At 33.5% G+C, this 20,550-nt stretch overlaps 1 protein-coding gene across 1 annotated transcript in view; it reads left to right on the top strand.

Moving 5' to 3' along the window:
• Positions 1 to 20,550, top strand: part of LOC129232385 (serine/threonine-protein phosphatase 6 regulatory ankyrin repeat subunit B-like) — a 47,199-nt gene that overhangs the window by 12,644 nt on the left and 14,005 nt on the right. The window contains exons 2-6 of the mRNA XM_054866534.1: positions 1,182 to 1,263; positions 11,506 to 11,550; positions 14,440 to 14,520; positions 16,237 to 16,350; positions 17,948 to 18,027. Coding sequence (XP_054722509.1) covers positions 1,255 to 1,263; positions 11,506 to 11,550; positions 14,440 to 14,520; positions 16,237 to 16,350; positions 17,948 to 18,027 — 329 coding nt within the window. The 5' untranslated portion in view covers positions 1,182 to 1,254. The remainder of the gene's footprint in view (positions 1 to 1,181; positions 1,264 to 11,505; positions 11,551 to 14,439; positions 14,521 to 16,236; positions 16,351 to 17,947; positions 18,028 to 20,550) is intronic.

Below are 20,550 nucleotides of genomic sequence, written 5' to 3'. Positions count from 1 at the left end.
AAAGCTATACCAAACTTACAATCGGTACACCATGTTGTACCGATCGATATGGGTACAATTCAAGTGGCAGGCACTAACTGCAGAAAGTGCACTGAAGATAGTTTCATTGCTGCCTCAGTCGGAAACGATCTCCCTTGGTAATATAAATGCTATTGGAGATTTTGTAGAATTAGTTTTGTTTTCTACCTCAAAAAAAAAAAATTGGTCAAATCAAGCAAATAGATGGAGAAGACAAACAAGTAGAATACTTTGAAAAAAAACCTTCAGAACAAGTATACATCTGGCCCAATCAGTCAGACATATCATGGGAGAAACAGAACATTGTAATAAGAAAACTACTACCCCCTGAAATCATCAATTCTAGATTGGAAATGAGATTTATGTAAAAAAAATTTCCTTAGTTATTTGCAATTTCTCTTATTTATTACTGTGCTAATCATAAAATGTCTGATTGATAACTATTTGTGTATGTTGTTATGTTATTGGCCACACAAGTCACACCCGCAACGGCAACTTTGAATATTTTTTACAGTGAAACTAATTGAGTGAGTATCTAAATTTTTGTATAGAATAATTAGTTAAGTATTACTGTCTAACATAAAAAAAAACCAGTTCGATCAGTTGATATAATTCACAGAGTTTTGAGTGTTTTGATCGCAAGGTGAAAATGCATGTCTTTTTTATGTCACACCCGCAACGGGTAGAAATTAATTTTTTAAAAAATAAATAAAATATCAATCAACTTGCAAATTGGCATCAATGTACCTGCAAGTGATCTTTATTGAAAAATATAAAAATTGAAACCTATACTCTAAAATATTTTTGCTGATGACTAATTTAGTTAGTGTAAATGTCACACCCGCAACTTTGGATTGGGCGTGAAATGAATTTTTAGACAAAAAGGAGGAAGCCATTTGGAAAGTATCGTGGCCAAATGTTTGGTATTCTGTATTTGGCCAAAGCACTAATCGCATCACTAGTGAGAACAAATAATTAAGGCAAGGCTGGGGGAGGATCGAGTTTTTGGTGTTCATGTTAATAAATGATTTAAATCCCTTTTTTTTAAGTCTTAAGTCTCTTTAATGCTTCGGTATTAAAATGTCTGATTTGCAAGGAATTCATTTGTGAATTGCTGAAAAATATGTTTAAATTTATAATGTTTCATTTGTTTTTATTTTCAGGATATCCTCAAAAGGAAAAAGAAAGAAATCCAGTATTTTCACGAGTGTCAAGAAAAGAAAAACTGAATTCGAAATGAACTCGGTAAGTGAGTCTTTGTGTGTTTTGTTATTACTCTCCTAGTGATGTAAAATACCCTGGTATTTCCTTTTAGGGGTAAATACCCATGGTAAATACCCAAAATGGGTATTTACCCGGTATTTATTTCAAAAATTTATATTCAACTAAAAGACTTTTTTGTATGTATTCCACTATACCATATAACCAACCATATACAAAACAATAAATTTTAGCCCTAAAATTGTATTTTGATCACGTATTTAAAGAATTATTGTGTGAAACAACTTAGCAATCTAATATGATATTCACATTAAAAGTGTTGGATATGCTTAATCAATGTTGATATCCAAATTTCAGATATAAAAAGCCATTCTGCAAGCTTAACTGGTTACAAAAAAAAAGCAAACATCAATTTTTTAAGGTCCCAGTAGTATGTCCCTGCATGACAACAAAACGTAAAGTAATGTCGCTCAATTTATTATTACTATTTATTTACCTATATCTTAATTTGCAGAAATTTCCTCCAAACTTAGTTCAAGAGTTATACAGTAGATACAATAAGTTACATTTATAACTTAAAAATTGAAGATGATGATTTATGCTGTGCAATCTGGTCGTCATTCTAATATATTTTTAAATACAGTAGCTTCGCTTTTACTTTTATAACAATTACATCTATGGTAACACCCCTCTTTCAGGGTCTTAATAATCTACAATACAAGAACAGATTCCAATTTCAAAATGTTTGTATTTTGCTTAAACACTACTGTGCGAGCTGCATATTAAAACTAAGGTCTGGACTTGTACGGATTGCCTTCTCTTGACTTTTAATTGTGGGTTTCATGTCAAATCAACCAATCACTCAAAATGACCATCTCAGATTTTCATGAAACTTTCAGGGATTATACTGTTTGACATTCTAAATTCAGATCTACTTTTTTAAAAAAATCTATCTTTTTTGGTTAATGAGTTATTAATTTTTTAAATGTGTAAAAACTCACGTTTTTTTACTCATCTGTTGTGCTTAAAAATGCTACAATTTTAGTGCTATGGGGTCAATACAGTTGGTTAACAGCTCATTTTAAAGAGAATTGCATGAGCTTTAATTTGACATGCAACTTGCATATTTCTCTTAAATTTTTAATTTTTTTTTAAATTTAAAATTTAAATTTTTTTAAAGTTAGTGTCCTTTAAAAATTTTGAAAAAAATATATGTTTTTTAATTTGTTTTAATAAATGCATCCTAAAAATTTCAGAGTGGGGACATGATGGGATCAGCACTAAACAGCAACTTTGGAAGCAAATTTATCGAAACTTTGTAATGACGCATTAAACCTTTGTCCCAATCATTATCATTCCGACTGTTTGACAAATGTGAATAGTTTAGTTTTTGGTATTTTCTCAATGACTGGGGGGGGATGAGTGCTTCGATGGGGGTAGTGGCACTCACATAAAAGTTTTGCTAATGTCCATTTCCAAATTTTGACAAGTCAAAGAGTAACTCTCGGAACTGATGTGATATACCCCACCCTTGGCGACTTTTTCCTCTTGGCGCCAAGAAAGCGTCGCCAAGGAAACGATGTATGACGACATATGTCATACATCGTTTTTAGCGATGCTTTTTTTAGCACCAACAGAAAAAAATCAGATAAAAAAACATGATCAAAGCACTTCAGAACACAATATATATCAAAACAACATAAAACCACAACAAAAAACATCGCGAATATACGCTTCAAAAATATCAGAAACTAGGAAGGTTTTGTACACAAAGAACAATTACCAGAAAGTATTTAAAATGCTTAAATTGACAAATTACTATAACAGCTCACCAATGAAATATGTACCAATAGAAATAAAAGCTATTTCCGAACATGCATTTCATCGAACAAAAACTTTTCTGATACTCTGCTAAAAAAGAGCAAAGCGATTCAAATCGCGATGTTTAAAGCGTAAAACATCCCCAAAATCCATAACTATTTCAGCCAAAAAAGCGCTTAGTTACTTAAATTTCGATGTATGAAAAGTAGAAATGTCTCAACAAAACATCCTAAACATGAACAATACAAAAATACCATACATTTATTTTCTGTACAGACTTGCTCTCAAAATACCTATTATATTTTACATAACATAACACCTTTATATTTTTATAAAATGCTGGAGTCAACTTATTTTCAGAAATTCAGTACCTAAAGGAGGCAGGTTAATAGAATATGTCTAAATAATTCGTGGCATCGATAAGAATTAATGTTTTGAACAAAATAACCGTACTATTTTCGTAAAATTAATTTACATACAGTAAAAATAAAGTTAAAAACTACAAGAACTCCTCAAGGATTTGTAAAAAACAAAGAATTTCGGAAGTGAGAGTTTTTTTTTTTTTTTTGAATTCTAAAATAAAGAACTTACCTTTTTATATGGTATAAATCCTCACACTCAGTCCAAAACAAAACATCATATGACAATGGCACGTTACAGATACACATCACGTTGGAGTTAACTTTTAATTAACGTTCAAGTTTGAAGAAACTGGCATTTTCTAAAGTTTTTACTTTAAAACAACTACTGAATTTAAACTAACACAAAGCAAGCTTTCCTGTAAGGTATATTGCACGAAGCAAAACGTATCTCTCCTGCGTAAAACCGAGTAAACAACCCAAGTAAACAAGTTTGAACAAGATTGCCTTCGCGTTGGCAAACACAGGTTAGTTTCACCAGGGATGCCATGCTTAAAAAATTATCGCCTCATTGGCGAGAAAAATATTTCAATTTTGTGCAAAAAATCGGATGTCGCCAAATGGGGGGTATATCACATCTGTACCTAATTCTCTTCATGTAACAAGGTCATGAAAATTTTTATGAAGTCATGAAAAATTCTTTGAAAGGTCATGGAATTTTTTTATGATCCAAATAGAGTATTAACAGTGAAAAGCAAAGCAAAGAGCGAAAATGGAAAGTTGTTTTAAAAGCCTTGTTTTTATCAATTATAAATAAATTTTATTCCTTAAAATACAAAATAGCAACAGTTAAAATTTTCAAAATCAAGTAGGTTTTCCGGTCATTTTCCAGCAATGAAAATCACGCGAATGTACGCTGACGACTGTCTGTTATGATTCATCGTTCATATTGCTGCATTAATAAAGCTATTTTTGTTCACAAAAAAAAAAAAATAAATAAATAAAAAAATTAATTTGAATTTTTGGCATCTTGAATTCAAATTATGTTTTTCGCAATCACGAGCGTGTGTGTTTGTGTACGCGCATGTGTGTGGGTGCGTAAATGTATGTATGCATGTGTGTGAGTAAGTGTTGTGTACGTGCGTGTGCGTGTAGGTGTTAGTGTGTGTGTAGGTGTTCGTGTGTGTAGGACATGGATTGGCGCCAAATTTAACACACCTGTTTACATATATGTTCACATTCATCTCAAATTTCATCCAGAACGTAGCATTACTTCTGGTGATATGGCATTCTCAATGAAAAAGAAAGAACATTTGATTGCACCGCCCCTTCATTATTTCTTGAGATATAGCAGCCACAAGTGACGACAAAAACCATTCTCTAGCTCAGCCTCCGTTTGAGCTATCAACACCAAAATTGAATCAGCACCTGTACTTGTTAGGGGCAATATATGAACCAAATTTTATTTGATTCCGCCTGTTACTTCCTGGGCAATAGCAGGTGCCAGGGATGGGTCATTCGTGAACGAACGGGCCAAAAAGAACGAATCCTTAAGATGATCCTTTTGAGCGGTGAGTAGTTTGGCACATTATATTGATGCACTTGTGATGAAATCTCCCCTCTTTTTTTTTTTTTTTGGTAATTGCTAGAGACGTACCGAGTAGCACTTTGGCCGAGTAGTGAGTTCCAATTCTGTTTTATGAAGAACCACGACACAACCGTGACAAATTTTGAACTCATTAAATAGTAGTATAGACCTCCATGTCCAAATGTTAGTTTTTAAAAGAAAATTCCAGCTGAAATTTAATAACGCATTATTGAAAAGATTTTGTTTGTGTCAATAACACTAGTCAACAAGGTTTCTGTTCCTCATCAAGTAAGTGGTGACTTTTATATTTTAGGGGGTGCTGAAGAAGAATATGACAGTAAAAATATTCCGTCACCCACAGATTTTTGAAACATCCAAAATCTTTAAAATCTCGATTTAATGACATTTATTCAACACATGTACACTATTTTTGTCATTTACCACTTTATAAACAATTGAAAAGCTTAGAACTAGTATAAAACACAAAAAATACACGTTGTCTAAGAAGTTGTAGAAGAATGGAAGAGATTTTCGATGAAAAAAATAATGATACTTGTAAAAGAAATTCCTAAATTTCATACTTCATGTAGCTGTAAATGCCTTAACTGCGGATGCTTTATCATTGGCGCTAGCACATAAACTTAAATAAGATATAATATTCTAATAAGATTCCAACAGTAATCCCGAACATACTAAGAGTAAACCGTCCGTGATATCCCGCTTAAATCGCAGAAATATCCTGGTGGAAGCACTTTCCACACTCGTCGCTCACAGCTGTCGTACTTTCGGGAAAACAAATTTAAGTGACATTGAACATCCTAATTTTTTGTAACTTTTTAACAAGTTCAATTTTCAAAGGGCTCGGTTGTAAATAGTGGTAACTAGTATTTTTAATAAAGAAAGATATAGCTTGTGAAAAATTCGAGAAATTACTGTAGCTAGCATTTTAATTTTTAAAAGAAAGTGCGTGCATAAATAAAGTGCTCTGTGTTTCAGGAATATTTGATTAAATTTTTGCTTGTGAAATTTTTTTTTCCACATATAATCCACATATTAAAAAAAAAGTTGTTTAGATACCATTATGTTTACTTCAAAAAATTCTTTCATTGAGCAAAACACATACCAATGAAACTTTAAACTAAACAATATTAAGTAATGTTTAATTAGAATGTAGATTTGTATAAAACGGGTGATATACAGAAGGAATCTAACTTGAGCAAGAGAGGACGTGTCCAGGTTTTTCCCGATCAATCGGCAGCGTGGAACTGAACTTCTTTCCCAAATCTTGAACGAGAAGTTCTTTGAGGTTCATTGTCCTATGTATTATATTAAAAATATGAACTAAAAAAAGAATAGCACAAGAGTTTTATAATTAAGTGTTAAATCATCAATTTCTTGTTCTTTAATCTATGATTTAAAAAGTGATTTTTTTTTAAACATTACATAAAAATTATATGAGAAAACGATTAAAAAAAAAATAAACTTTTTTTTTTTCACCTCAATATTTATTGCACATTTAATAGCATTCCTTTGAGTTATAAATAAATGGAACTGACATTAGTTGTCTTGGTAGTGTTGTGTATTTCTTTCATAACTCTACTAACTGTTACATAAGGAAGTTTTTATGTACTAGTTACTGGCATTTCTTTAAGTAAAATATTTTTTAAATGAACATTTGGAGAAAAATATTATTGAATACTCGTTAATTAAACTTCATTAATATCTATGTATTACGAATATTGCATCAAAACAAATTGATTATATTACACCCCTTTAGTTTTGGACAGTTTTGGACACTTTTGGACAGTTTTAGACAGTTTTGGATGGTAAAAACCACCTGTCCTGTCCTAAACCAGTTTTGGACAGTCCAAAACCCAACCCTGAACCGCATGCATGCTTGTGTGCACTTAAAGGTCGCTCCTGATTGGTTGTTGGGTGGATGACGTGTCACGTGACTTTGATGATGGTTACACGACAGTGATGACTAATAGGTTAAAATGTCGTGACATTTGGTGCCAAAACTAAGTCACCAAAAAATGGTGCCAACTTTATATTACATCTTTAATTTGTTGCCGAGTCTATAGACTAGAAAAGCATGTGACATCATTGATATATGAGACGCCGAAGGCGGAGAATCGAGCCATCCTAGACCGCTCGTATCATGCTTAAATATTTACTAAAAATCATGCGTTGGTATTATGAGTGATCAGTGTAACAGTGTAAGTGCATTAAACTCCCAATTATCTGCAGAATAGGGTGACATTGTAACCGCGGATAATCTGCAAACTAAATTAAAATCAACACTCGCACATACTTTCAAACTCTGCCAGCGATGACCTATTAAATTTTAAAAAGTCGCCACATTTGGCGACATTTAGCAATTTTTCGCCAAATTTGGCACCAAAAAAAAGTTGCCAAAAAGCATGCCAACTTAGCGATATCTCTTTAATTTCTCGCCAAGTCCACAGCAGCCACTCCAAGCAGATATGACATCCCCATCGTGTAAGTCGAATGAATCTAGTCGGCATAGCTGCCAGAATAATGCCTAAACATGATAACATTACTGTTGAGTAACACTTGAATGAAAAATGCTTAATAGTTTATAGGGGTGTCGAAAAGTAAATTTCCTTATGTACGGAGTCCTAGTTCGCTGAACCTATCGATCTAAAATTTTAGAACAGTTATTTAAAGGAATGTGTTAGAGGTTTATGATTTTAAACAGAGCAGTGATCTCATGGTTACGGTGATAGAATCTCAAAATGTTCAAAGGACAACACCCACGTCTTCCTTGCGCGAATTGATCAGTGTATTGATGAGCCAGAAATGGCGTTCGATCCATCGACGTGGGACGAAAATAGTTTGTTCGAAAAATTAGGCACCGACTGAAGAAGCACGCTTTCCATTCTGCATTTTACAGATTTTTTGCCTTAAGCTTTGCACACGGTGTTAAGTGGTTGGTGCTTCTACTACTGTCTTACCCTGTGAGTTATGCGACATGCTTATCTTTTATACAGGGGTCGAAGTAGTCCTATATATCCTATATTTCCTATATTTTCAAAAAAAGCATCAAAATCGTCCTATATTTTTCAAAAATGTCCTATATTTCCTATGTTCCCGTTTTATACCAAATATATCTTTTAAAAAGAACGGTAAATAAACTTTCTGACATCGGATTTTTCGCTGAAAGTACGTGCCCAAACGAATTTCAAATTAAAGAACTCAACTGACTAAATTCTGCTACAGGCATCATCTCTCATTGGCTACAGCAATGTGACGTCACTCTATAGTGGGTGGAGTTTCGAGAACTAATGCTGAAGTTGGTTTTAGAATTTTGCATTTTGGGGGGGGGGGGGGCAACAGCCGTTTGTTTTGTTTTCCATCATGGTTTTCGTTGGTATATTTTTGCGTTCAGTGCATTTTCTGATCGGAATGTTCTAATTTTCTTTTTGCAATCTTTTCTTTTTGTGGAATTTTGGGATCATGGAATAATTAGTTCCTTATGATGTTAAAACGTAGTTTGTTGTAATAAGTGGAATTATAATGGCGAAATCGCATTGCTTAACAACATTTCGTGTGGAGTTGGTGAATCAGGAGGACATTAAGTCTACAAATTTTGGTGCATGGTGCACTAAAGGATTTTATCGCTTTTTGTCATTTTTGCAACTGTTCAGTGCCCATAAGCAATAGTGGATTTTCGCAATTAAGGCAGCATGCTAAAACATTCAAGCATAAAGAAAACTCTGAAAAACGTCAGAAGGATCCTTCTCAAGCTCTGTTTGTTCCTAATACAAGTGGTGAAGGGTTCAGTTTAGATATAAAATCTAAGAGCAGTGGAATTAGTACTTGGGTCATGAGTGAGGAAAAAAATAATAAAAATAATCTTCAAATTTTGTTTAGTTATTTAGTCTATAAAGTACACTTTTTTCAAAAATTATTCTTTCAACTACAGGGAAGTCATTATAGATGTAAAATATTTTGTTTGAGGTTTTTTTTCAACAAAATCATTGATAAGAATAACTGAATAATATATGATATGTATTATTTCTTTTTTCATAGCAAAATTATTCATATAATGTGTCCTATATTTGTCCTATATTTTTTGTAGAAAATGTCCTATATGTGACAAGTCGGTCACTTCTACCCCTGTATATTTTTTAGAAATTAACAGGTTTCACAAACGGTTGGAAAGAAAACAAAATAGGATAAACAGAATTTTCATTATCTTACGAAAAAGTTTAATATGTCTTATCTGTATACAGAAATGGAAAAACAGGCAACATAAAATTCAATAAAATGTCTTGATTAAGCTGGAATCCAGTAAAAAGGGATCTAAACTACTTGAGGTTCTACAGTAGTTTTGCACAACAAAATGAAATACAATAAAGTAAAATGCAAAAGAAAAAAAAAATGTAGCAATTAAAAACAAAAAATAGATTTATCACTCCAGAAGTAACTTTGCCTTAACTGTTGGTAATCATTGAAATTAAAGAATCTGAAACTTCATCATTCTTGGTTTTTGTCGTCATTTATACTTTTCTTCAGAAAATGCCGAATTTTAACTAGTTGTCCAGCTTTCTTTACCCCAAGACAATTTTTGCGCTTTGTCCATATACTTATGCTAGAACATGCTACAAGTACCCCACATTTTTCCTAAAAAAAAGACAAAAAAGACACACGTTTCTTTTTAAAAACTCAGCTTTAGTTGGGTTTTAAAACCCGGGATGACTTTTCGCAGAGTTCGAATTGAAAATGTAATTTCCATTACTTTTAAAACATTTTTAAAACTTTAGGAATTGTCTCCAAGAAGAAAAATAAACTATTTTTCTAACAGATCCAGACACAAATTTGGTTTGCCTTGCCGACCCTTCATAAAATTCTGTATTGTACAAGCGGCCACTTTTCAATTCTCAAAACTAGACCTTTTACAAAACTTTGCTTGTAAAAACAGTTCTTTCGTCACTTTTGAGCTCAATCGTTGCGGTTGAAAGAAAACCTCCAGCTTTCAAGTCATTCCGAGTGCAAGTCTTTTAGATCAAAGGGATTTCAGATTAGAGTTGTGACAATTAAAATATGCCGTATACGATCCAACAGCATTTTTTTTTTTTGAAAAATGCCCAAAAATTAGTTGTTTTTTTTCACCGAAAGAAAAACGTGCACAAAATTTCCCACAAAATGCGAACCAAAAGATAAAAAATTGGGTCAACCCCTGAAAACTTCCTTAGATCGAGAAGCGTCGGGGAAAATTTTGGTGTCGAAATCTAGGTTCCTTTGTAGTGTGGGTAAAGAGTTGGGGAGCAATACTGCTGCTCAAATTTTGACTTTGAGTGGCAGTTCTGTAAAATTGAGGAGCAGTTTTACGACATTTGGTAAAATACATTTTTAACAAGTAAACAAACAAGTTGTAAAAAATTTTCAACAATGACTTCAGTTGTTATCAGTTTTTGTGTTTTTTTAGATTTTTATAAAATAATAAAAAAATTGGGATTTTTTTATTTAAATCGGATTTTTTGATTTAAATCAGATTTTTTTTAAACTGTTCAAAAATTTGTAGATATTAATTACTTTATATTAATTTATTACTTTTATGAACATAATAGATTTCGTACAATAGATGAATCCATTCAACTTACTTTTAAAATTAAGATAAGTTCTCTGACTATTTAATACATTTTAAAGATTTATAGATATGTTATAACGCGTAGATAAGATGTGATTTTGTTTTATGCGTTGCTTAAAGATAAGGTTTCTATTATCATGCACATTTTTAGTGTAAAAAAATACGTTGAACAATTACATTTCTGAACTATATTATTCATGGTGTATGAAATTTTTATTTTGTTCTAAACTGTAATTTTGGAGTAAAAGTAATAGAGAGTGAAAATCTGTTACACACACAGAAAGAGGGATCTATGTAGTTTAGCCTGCTGAAGTTAATAAATTATAATGCAGTGTCGTTAAATTTAGAGCAGTACATTCTAAAAATGCAAAATTAATTTATAAAAGTAAAATCAAACTGATTTTTATTAATGATTTTGCTACACTTAATTCAAATCAATCGATTTAAATCAATGATTTTTAAAAAAAATCACTTGATTTAAATCAAGCTGATTTAAATCAACGATGCCTGGTTATTATCACTTTTCTTTTACAAAATGAAAGAATTGGGGCAAATGATTGGTTCTACAAATGCAGGAATATTTAGGATATGACACTTTCAGAAAGTAAATGCATAGCATTTCGAGAATAAAAACTGTCTGCTCCCTGTTTAATAAAAATGATCATCCAAAATCGAGCTCACTGCATCTATCTCCATCTAGTTTTGTCTTTCTCCTTCCAAAAGTATTCACTTATTTATTCTTTGCATCGCAAAAGTTTCAATGCAATCTACGATATTGCACCGTCTTCCAGAGGTTTCGAATCGCAAACTGCGATGCGGCCCATTCCATTCGTTTCTCATTCAAGCCGACCGATGCTAACGGTCTCCATCTTTTTTTTCAGGCTGAAGAAGCTGTCAGTGCTGTGTCAAGACTTGCCCAGGAAAATGTGAGTGAAACTTTTTATCTGCTCGTTTTCCCTTTTTAGCTGAACATGTGCTCACATATCTGTTCTGCCCGAGTGCTTTGAGAAGGCTTTTGTGCATCGTTGCAGGGTTTTTAAGTTAATTTTTTTTGTGTAAAAAAATTTAAGAGATCTTTTTTTAAATAAAACATATTCCTAATTATTTACCTTATACTGTATGCATATTATTTTTTTTGCAAATGCGATTATGAGAATAATTTGAATTGCAAACCATTATTCTTAGTCAGAAACAGTATTTACGAAAATGTCTGGGACTGCGTGTCTACTTATACTTGAAATACAGGCAGTGTACTGGGTTCATCTTCCATTTTCTATTACATCAAGAGACTAGGAAAATATTTGAAAAGAAAAAAACCATCGGTTGGAATATTTCTCAATCCAGGATGAAAATGGACGCTGGTCGCCGGTCTGTGTCATCAAAGATGTCATTGGACTAACAGAATGTAAACTTTAGTGGCCAGGTGAAAACTTGCCCCTATTTTCCTTTAGGAAGCCTCATGTAATTTGTAGGAAACTTGCCTTCATTTACAACGCTTAGATTTTCTTTGTTAAAAGATGGGTGAAAAATTTCCTGCTGCCTTTGTCCTTGCGACCCTACCGAATTCCTCCCGAGCACAGATGAGATTTTGTCGACTCTAAGCAGAAAGACGCCCGTTGTATCCTTCTCTTCCCCGGTCGTGTCTGTTGAAAACCACCGATCGACTTCACTTTTCATCATTTTGCTTTCGTGTTTTCGTCATTTGCTCTTCACTTTTTCACAGACCCTAGTGTGACGATGAAGCAACATCCTGCCGCCATTCGAGTCTCGGATGTCTTCCAGTCTTAATCGGCCTTCGACTGGATCATTCCCTGTTCCCGACCGATGAGTTCCGACAATGAAGAGACTGCGGTCTCCGGATGGGATAGCATTTCAAAATCGCGCCTTGTCTTTTGCACGTAGTTTTTTCTGCCTTAGCTCTGGCTTAAGGGCAGTAGCTTGCTGCCAAACATACTAAAATAGTTTAGTCTAAAATAAAAGTTTTTAAATTCTGATTATTTTAGTGAAATTAGTTCTAAAATTTGAGGGACAAAAACGCTTCTTTTTTGTATTTTCATTCGTTTTAAATCAAAAAAAAAAAAAAAGTCCAATTTTTACAACCTATTTATTAGATGCTTTCTCACTGCACGAGTGCTACTTTCTTGAGAGTTTCGTGCTCCCTTTTTTTATTGCATTTTTCCTGTGGCAACCCTGCTTTAACTACTTTTGAAATAATAAAACGTTTTGAAGTTCTCCCAGCAGTGAGTCTCCTGTGCAGTTTGAAATGATTTGAATTAAATGAGAAAAAAAAGTGTCATACAGTTGCGATTAAAGAATTAGAATTGTTTTGTTGGGTGGGTCGAGGGTCTTTTTTTTTTCTTTTCATACATTGATGACTGGTCTTGAAAAAGCTATTTCCAACATTTTCTTAACAGCATTCATTTTTTATTTGTTTATTATTTTTAATTTTTTTTGCTTTTTTATAAAGCATTTGTACTCATTTTTCATTCAACTCATAAATGGATCAATCATTATTGTAAAATTACTTATTGCAGTAAAAAGGGAATTCTAGGAACATTAAAAATAAATGTAATCAAAAGATATTTTTGGTAAGAAAGAGAAATTACTTTTATAACAACAAAATAAAATTCATGATACAATATTATTCTCTACCTAAAAGGTTAGTGAACTTAGGACTGGGTGAAATTACAAAACAAAGTTTTTCTTTTGGAAGATTATTATAACTGAATTTGCATTTATGTAAGCCGAAAGGACCCTAAGACGTTTTGGTGAACTTAGAAAAAAAAAAAGCTCTGTAGTAAAAAGCAAGTTGCCCTAGTTCAACCTGCCAAATGTCTTCAGTTGTTAATTCAATAAAAGTACTCAAGAATTATCACAAGTCAAGGTTTACTCTTAAGGATAGGACAATAATGCTTTTTTTTTTCCAAACGTAAATTGGTAATTTTTCTACCATGCTGTAGCATCAGAAATAGAACTGGTGTTGCTTTGAACTCGTTTTAAGGCATTCACTATAGTTAGGCTTTAACATTTCTGACATATGTGTCCTTTTATGCTTAATAGGATTTAACTTTCATCAGAGAATTGATTTTATGTCCGTCCTCCTGCAACTGTTATGACACTCGGCCAGTTCTCGTTATGACTCGGAAGAAAATGACACATTGTGTATGTGTTTTTTATTTTTTAAATTTTTTTGAAATGAAATTTCACGTAACAGTATATCGCACGCCTAATACGACGCGGCCACAAGTCGAAAAATGTCGATTTTGAATTACATATATAGCCAGGTGCATTTGCCTAGTGCAAAACTTTTGGCCTTATTTTTGAGATGTGTCAGTGTGTTACTATAAGAATTGAAGCTAAGGCGCATCACATTTCAATTGATTTTTCTCGAAAAGTAGTTTTTGCAATTGTGGTGGTTTTGTACTAGGTGTGATATGTGCTAGCTTTACAGTTTACGAAATAAAGTATGCGGAAATTTTATTTAAGAGAATGACCACGGAAAAATTAAATTAAAGCTGTTTTTTTTTTTTTTTTTTGAATTTTGTCTGCCAGTTATGTCAATTCATTATTGTGCGTTGTCCAATGCGTGTGAATGATTTTTAAAAAAATTAAAATGAAATCACTAATTTTACTTTTTTCGGTAAATAATTTTTTTTTTAAAGTGAGTTTTATAGAGGTCGTTAGATGGGAGAAGCAAATTCCTAACTGAATCAAAATTGCGTACAATGTGGCGGTGCATTCGCATGAAATCAATCTTCGGTGTTTCGCTCCGAATGTGTTTTCCCCGTCTTTTAATTCCATCTCCTTCCTCTTAGGCCGAGCTTCGAGAGCAGGTGCGGGAACTCTCTGAGAAGATTGCGCTCGAGATGGAGGAACTGAAAACGGCTCACGGCAAGGTAAGGATTCTCCCGATTCCACTCTCTGTCATCGTGTGTATGATGGGGAGGGTCAGGTGTCCTGCTCGTGAACAGACTCGACTTCACTCGCGACCACACAACTTGTTTGAGGAGTGGCAAAAATGACATTCCTGATCCTTATTGGGGGGGGGAGGGGGCAATTGTGCCCAACCCTGAAAAGTCCTCCCTGGTTGGTCCCACCTACTGAAACCTGCTGGGTTAATGTGTAGCATATATGTTTATTTGAATGGGACTTATATCCAGCAGTTTTCTTATTATCCCGATATTTTGAAGAACTGATAATCCAATTGCAGAAATGAATTTCCATTATGTAAAGAAATTTAAGCTTTGTAAGTAACATTTTTAGTTCAAAATATTGCAACTCATGAAAATGATCACAAACACAAAATATGGAAACATTTTTTAAATTTAATAAAGTTTGGTTTTTTCTTACAAGTAACTTTTCTTTAAATTGAAAGCCAAAAAAATATTTTGTTGTTAGAAGAAAAATAGTGACATGACTCAAAAAAGACAGAAAATAAGATTTTCAATTGATAATACTGTCTAAAAAATGGATCTGTTATTTGGAATAGAGGCACACGTCGTGGATAGCAAAGTTGCCGGTGCATGGCAACTTTGATTCGAGTCGCACTCCCTCTTATATTTTCCCTTTTGCGTCAAAAGAAATATAAAAAAAGAATATAATTTGAACAACGGGGACCATTGCCGATTTGCATCTTAAAGTGTGAACCAGCACTTGTACCATTGTCCGAATCAGAACAAAACTTTCTTTAGAAATTCGACATATAGTTGTACCCAAAAAACATTTATTTAAATTAAAAAACATTTAGGTATCTGACATTGAGTCTAAAACTTATAATATTAACTAACTGATTTTTTTCTGCATTTTTTTTTTTTTTTTATGTAAGGTAAATTTTAAGAAATTCTAGAGCTGAAAAATACAAACAGCCAAAAGTACGTAATTAGAATTAAATAAAAATGTTTGGTCTCCTGCAATATTTAAGCATCCCACATAGTACTCAAAGATATGGATTTATACTAGTTTAAGTTACTTTTTTTTTTAATGTACCACCTTTGAGGTTATTCGTTTCCAAATGTTGATGTGAAAATGTGTTCACTAATAATTTTTGAACTTGATATTTTAATTAAACTTGTAAGCCATTTTTCAAAAGATAAATAAAAAAATGCAATTTTCAAAATTGTAATTTTTAGACCCCCTGCTGGACATTGGAATATCTTTTAATTTTTTATAAATACTGCAAACTCCTCGATTTTGAATCAAGGAAGTTTTTCTCCCTTTTCAGTGGGGGGAGGGGGAGCAGATTTAAAATCCACGTCTTGGGGTGGCATAGAGCTAAATTTGGCTCTCGTTTTGAGGCATTTTATTTCCTGAAGAGGCCGCTCTTACTATTTCAAATTTTGTGAAGGGGCCGCAAAACGAACCCAATTTGTCTCTGTATCGACCCATGGTGCTGATGCCATTTATAAATCTTCAAAGGTTGGCCATTGTTTTAATTCAGTTCATTATGTTTATTCCTGTTCAGAAGTTGGATTAAACGTAGCTATTTTATATACTTTCAAAGAACGCAACTTAAGTGTTTAACTTTCTTTGATTGATAGCAGTGATGGGGGTGCAGCCATGAATTCTGTTGTGTGTTCCATATTTCGTTCTGATTCTTTGCAAATCTCTTTCAGGCCCAGCCTGACCTTGAAATCCCCTGCCCCAGATGCGGGGAATCGGAGGCAAAATTACGATCCCAGGCCTCGAATGCAGGCCTCCAAGAAGGGGAGACTGGCATGCAACTGCAGGTACTGATTGTTATTTGTGAATATCTGTTTTTGGTCCAATGCAACTTGTGATTCATGACCCAAGTCCAGTTTAGAAAGGCTTAGTTTGCGAAATGTGAACAGTGATCATCAGTTTCTGGAGGAAGTTTTTTGTTTATGTGATACCTGCCCTTTATTGGCAAACAGCTTTTATGCTAACTTGCGCAGTGTCTGCTCCTCTCATTAAGTTTTTTTAAAGAAACTTCACCCCATTTCCTTTCTTCTCCTCTTTTTTTCCTTCCCCTCCTCTGTTGGCAGGCCCCCTCGAATTCCTTCCGATTCTCGGATACTGTCGAGACTAATCAACGAGTATGGGGTGGTTCAGTTTTAATTCTCTGATTAAGAGCTAAGGGAACTGCTATTTACAATCCACACGCAGTACAGATTCGAAAGGGCTTCTGGTTCTCTTCCGACAACAAACCGTCCACTGTTCTCTCCAGGACACTAACAATCACAGTGCTTCGATAAGTACTAGCTGGGTGGACAAAAGTCATGTTCGAAGTTCGAAACTTTGGTATTGGGATGATGCAAACAGTAAATCAAAACTTGATACTTAGTTATTTGTTTTTATCTTACTCCCTTGAATGCTTCAATCATTCTTCAAAAATATCCCTACTCGAAAGAAGTAATTGTAGAGAAAAAAAAAATATGTTGTACTCAAGTGTGCTGACTATAATACCCCTTATTAATAAAAGGAAAAGTGCAGACATTATATGCAGAAAATTTGGCCCGGGTGCAAACGAGTAAAACCATTACCATCACTTGAAAAGTTTTAAATGTGCAAAAACACCTCTGTTTATATTCAAAAAGATTTTCATATTGTTTAATTATCAGATAGAGTCATTGAATTAGGGAAAAAAGCACTTACCAGTATGAATAATATCCATCTTGAACAGTTAAATCATGTAAATTTAGGAACACTTTAATTTTGTGTGATGAAAGGATGAACTTTAATACATTATGAAAGAAAGTAAAAAATTGTTCCTGTGTCTGTTTTGTTGGGATCATTTGTTTTTTGAAAGCTAATCAAAAGCTGTAGTCTTTATTTTGACTTAACGGTCTTTATTTATTTATTTTTAGTTTTTTTTTTTTTTTTCGCAGTGCACAAATTTAGGGACAATTTAAAAAAAAATAGGGAACTCAATGTTTCGACTCTTCGTCTTATAATCATCTCAAGGTGGCGAATTCAAGCTTAATATTTGTGAATTAAATTACTTGACGGATCATTTTTCACTTTAATGGAACTTTAAGTATTGCTACAAGTCCCGTTCTGTTTAAAAATTACACATTTAAGTTTAAACATTAGCAACCTTGTGTTTGCAGCGCTTGACAAAACAGTTTCGTTTCGATTTATTTGAGGAAACATTTCAAAATTGTGCCATGGGAGTCACAGTAGGTCAGCGTAAAAAGGACACTTTTCAGATCTTAATAGCGTTGTAACTATAAGGGGTGAATTCATAAAATTTAGGATTATTGATCTCAAAGCTCGAAATGGTCCACGTAAGGTAAAATATACACTGGTAGATGCGTTGCCTGATTTGCTGTCCATCCTAAGAACCCTGTGTTCTCTCTGTTCCAGGAGAGTGGCCGAGGAGCAGATGGGGAGCTGCCATCGACGTCCGAGCGTCAATCCCAAGATGGCGAAGGACAACCTCCCAAGTAAGTTGTCCGTGGATGAAGTGACATTGTGCTGTCGTTCATTCAGAACGGGAAGGGAAGTCTTCCCTATTGTGTCACATTTGGAGATGTAAAAATTGGTAATTTTAAACTGGTGGGTAAAGCAAAAAAAAAAAAAAAAAATTCTGGGGAAATTTGGGGGGAAATAGAAAAATTGAATTTTTTGTCAATTAATATGCCCCATTCTAATGGATTAATTAGTTTAATCATCAGATGGTTTAGAAATTTCGAAGGCTTTCCTCAATCCAACTTGTTATTTAGTGCTTCATCTCCACTCCCTGTCGATGCCATTCTTGTGTCAATTTCATTTTTGCTTTCCATTTGAATATTTAAGGGTTTTCTTATAAGTCAAATCATAAACTGACATTTTTGCACCCCACGGTGAATATTCAGGCTTTTAATATGTTCCTTGTTCAAAACGAATAGTCGCTGAAGTGCTACGTTTTTAAAAGTGAAACATGGAAACATCATTTTGTAAAATAAAATAAAAAATTGTTGTTTATTAGCCACTGCATCATTGTCTATCCTCATTATCTGCTATCTGCCAGAGTTAAGGGTTAATCCACTGGAGTTTGGGTTAAAACTTAAAAGTACCAAAATATCCCCAAACAGGCAATTGCTGCTTTCAAATGTACATGGAAGCAAATTACCACCCCTCATACCATGATGGGCGACTTTCTAGTGAGGTTAAATAATAGAGTTGGGGGATTAATTTATGCTTCGGAGCAACTGTTGACATAGTTTAACGTTATGGAGCATTAGTTTAAGCTTTAAATTCTTTGCACGGGTATCGCCGTGAAGGTACAGCTAGTATGTATATGAAGTGAAAAATTAAATGCCCGCCGAATCCCCCCGCCGCAATTTAAAAAAAACATCGGTTAGCCACGCCACTGGTTAGTTGTGTACCTTCAAATTTTCTGATCCCCAGCAAATCTGATTTTAAGGCCCCCTACTAAAAATCGTATTACTGTATATTTGAAGCACAATTTTTCGATTTTGTTGGCCTTCTTTCTAAATTTTGCAAAATTGAAGTTTTATAAATGCGATTGTAAGCCATTCTTAAATTGCCTTTTTGCAACTTCGATTTCTGAGGAAAAGTTCCAAACCCCCTCATCCCTTCCCCTAACTTCAACCAAAGTGGTCCACAAATGCGTTTATAGGATGTTATGTAAGATGGAAGGGGAAGTTGTTCAAAGATGAGACTTCCGGGAAACTGTTTTGATATTGAAGTTCCCGAAACGCAATTTTAGATCATCTTTGGTAATTCAAAAAGGATTGAGGGTTCGGAGGCTCTTCCCTGGAAATTTTCCGAATTTATACTCCTGATACGCAATTGTAGCTCACCTTTGATGAGCTGACGATAAAAGATGAGGTTCCGGGACTGCTACAGTTTTTTTGAAAATCAAAGCTTAAAAATCACAAATTTTTGGGAAGGTTTCGGAACTTTGCCCCGGAATTTTTCAAAATGGGAGTTTCAAAAAAGTAATTTTAAGCAATTTTTGAACATACAGTAGAACCTCTCAGTAAGGGACACTAAGGGGACTGGACTTTTTGTCCCTTAAATAGAGGTGTCCCTTGTTCGGAGGTACATGAATTGATGCACACTGTGCACTTAGTTTAATACCATAACCAAAAACTATTAACATTGTTAAAACTAAAAACGATTTAACACTGAAAATATTTTATGCATGCTAAATAAAATTCAGAATTAATTCAAAGTGAAATAAATATTTTAAAAATTGAAATTTAATAAGAAATTTAGTAGAATTATAAGTATTAATCCACAAAGTTTAGTTAGTAATTTATAGAAATAATTTCGAAGTATAATTTGTTTCATGGACTTGCTTCATGTCACATAATTTACAATTCAATGTAAATAACAGTGTGAATACATTTCAATTTTCTATCAAAAGTTTGTCATGGGCCGTGCACTATCCATCGGAGCTGAACCCAAATGAATAAATTACTCAGAAAGAAAAGCATGCATGTAAATCTCGTCAAGAATTTTAAAACACATATTTGCTACTTAGCATGTTAATGTCAAGGCAAACTTTTACCAGTTATTTTTTAGACAAAAAAAAAAAAAAAAAAAGAACCTTTATTCCAATAAGTTCAATTCATATGCATTTATTTCTTATGCATTTTTACATAAATTACTGCAAATTTTCTCCATGGCTGTCCCTTAGACAGAGTGTCCCTTAAAGGAGGTACTACTGTATTAGGAAGAAAGAGGTTTTCCGGATTCTCTTCAGGAATGTTTCCGAAATTGAAGTTTAAAAGCACAATTGGCTGTTTTTGGTGAATTAAAGGAAGTTATTTAGAGGATCTCTTCCTTCCCACTTTCTTGGCAATGTCCCTATCTTTTATTTGTTTTGACGAAAAAAAAAGAGAAAATTTTGTTGGTAATATATTAACAATTGCCTGCAAAAACCGTTCAATCGTAAAACAAAGTAGCTATTCCATTTCTTTTCTTTAATTTGGGAGGTCAAGAGTTGATTCGATTTT

This window comes from Uloborus diversus, unplaced genomic scaffold (assembly GCF_026930045.1).
Source record: "Uloborus diversus isolate 005 unplaced genomic scaffold, Udiv.v.3.1 scaffold_12, whole genome shotgun sequence".
NCBI classification, from domain to species: Eukaryota; Metazoa; Arthropoda; class Arachnida; order Araneae; family Uloboridae; genus Uloborus; species Uloborus diversus.
Note: the sequence above shows the minus strand (reverse complement) of the source record. Positions and strands in the feature narration are given on the sequence as shown.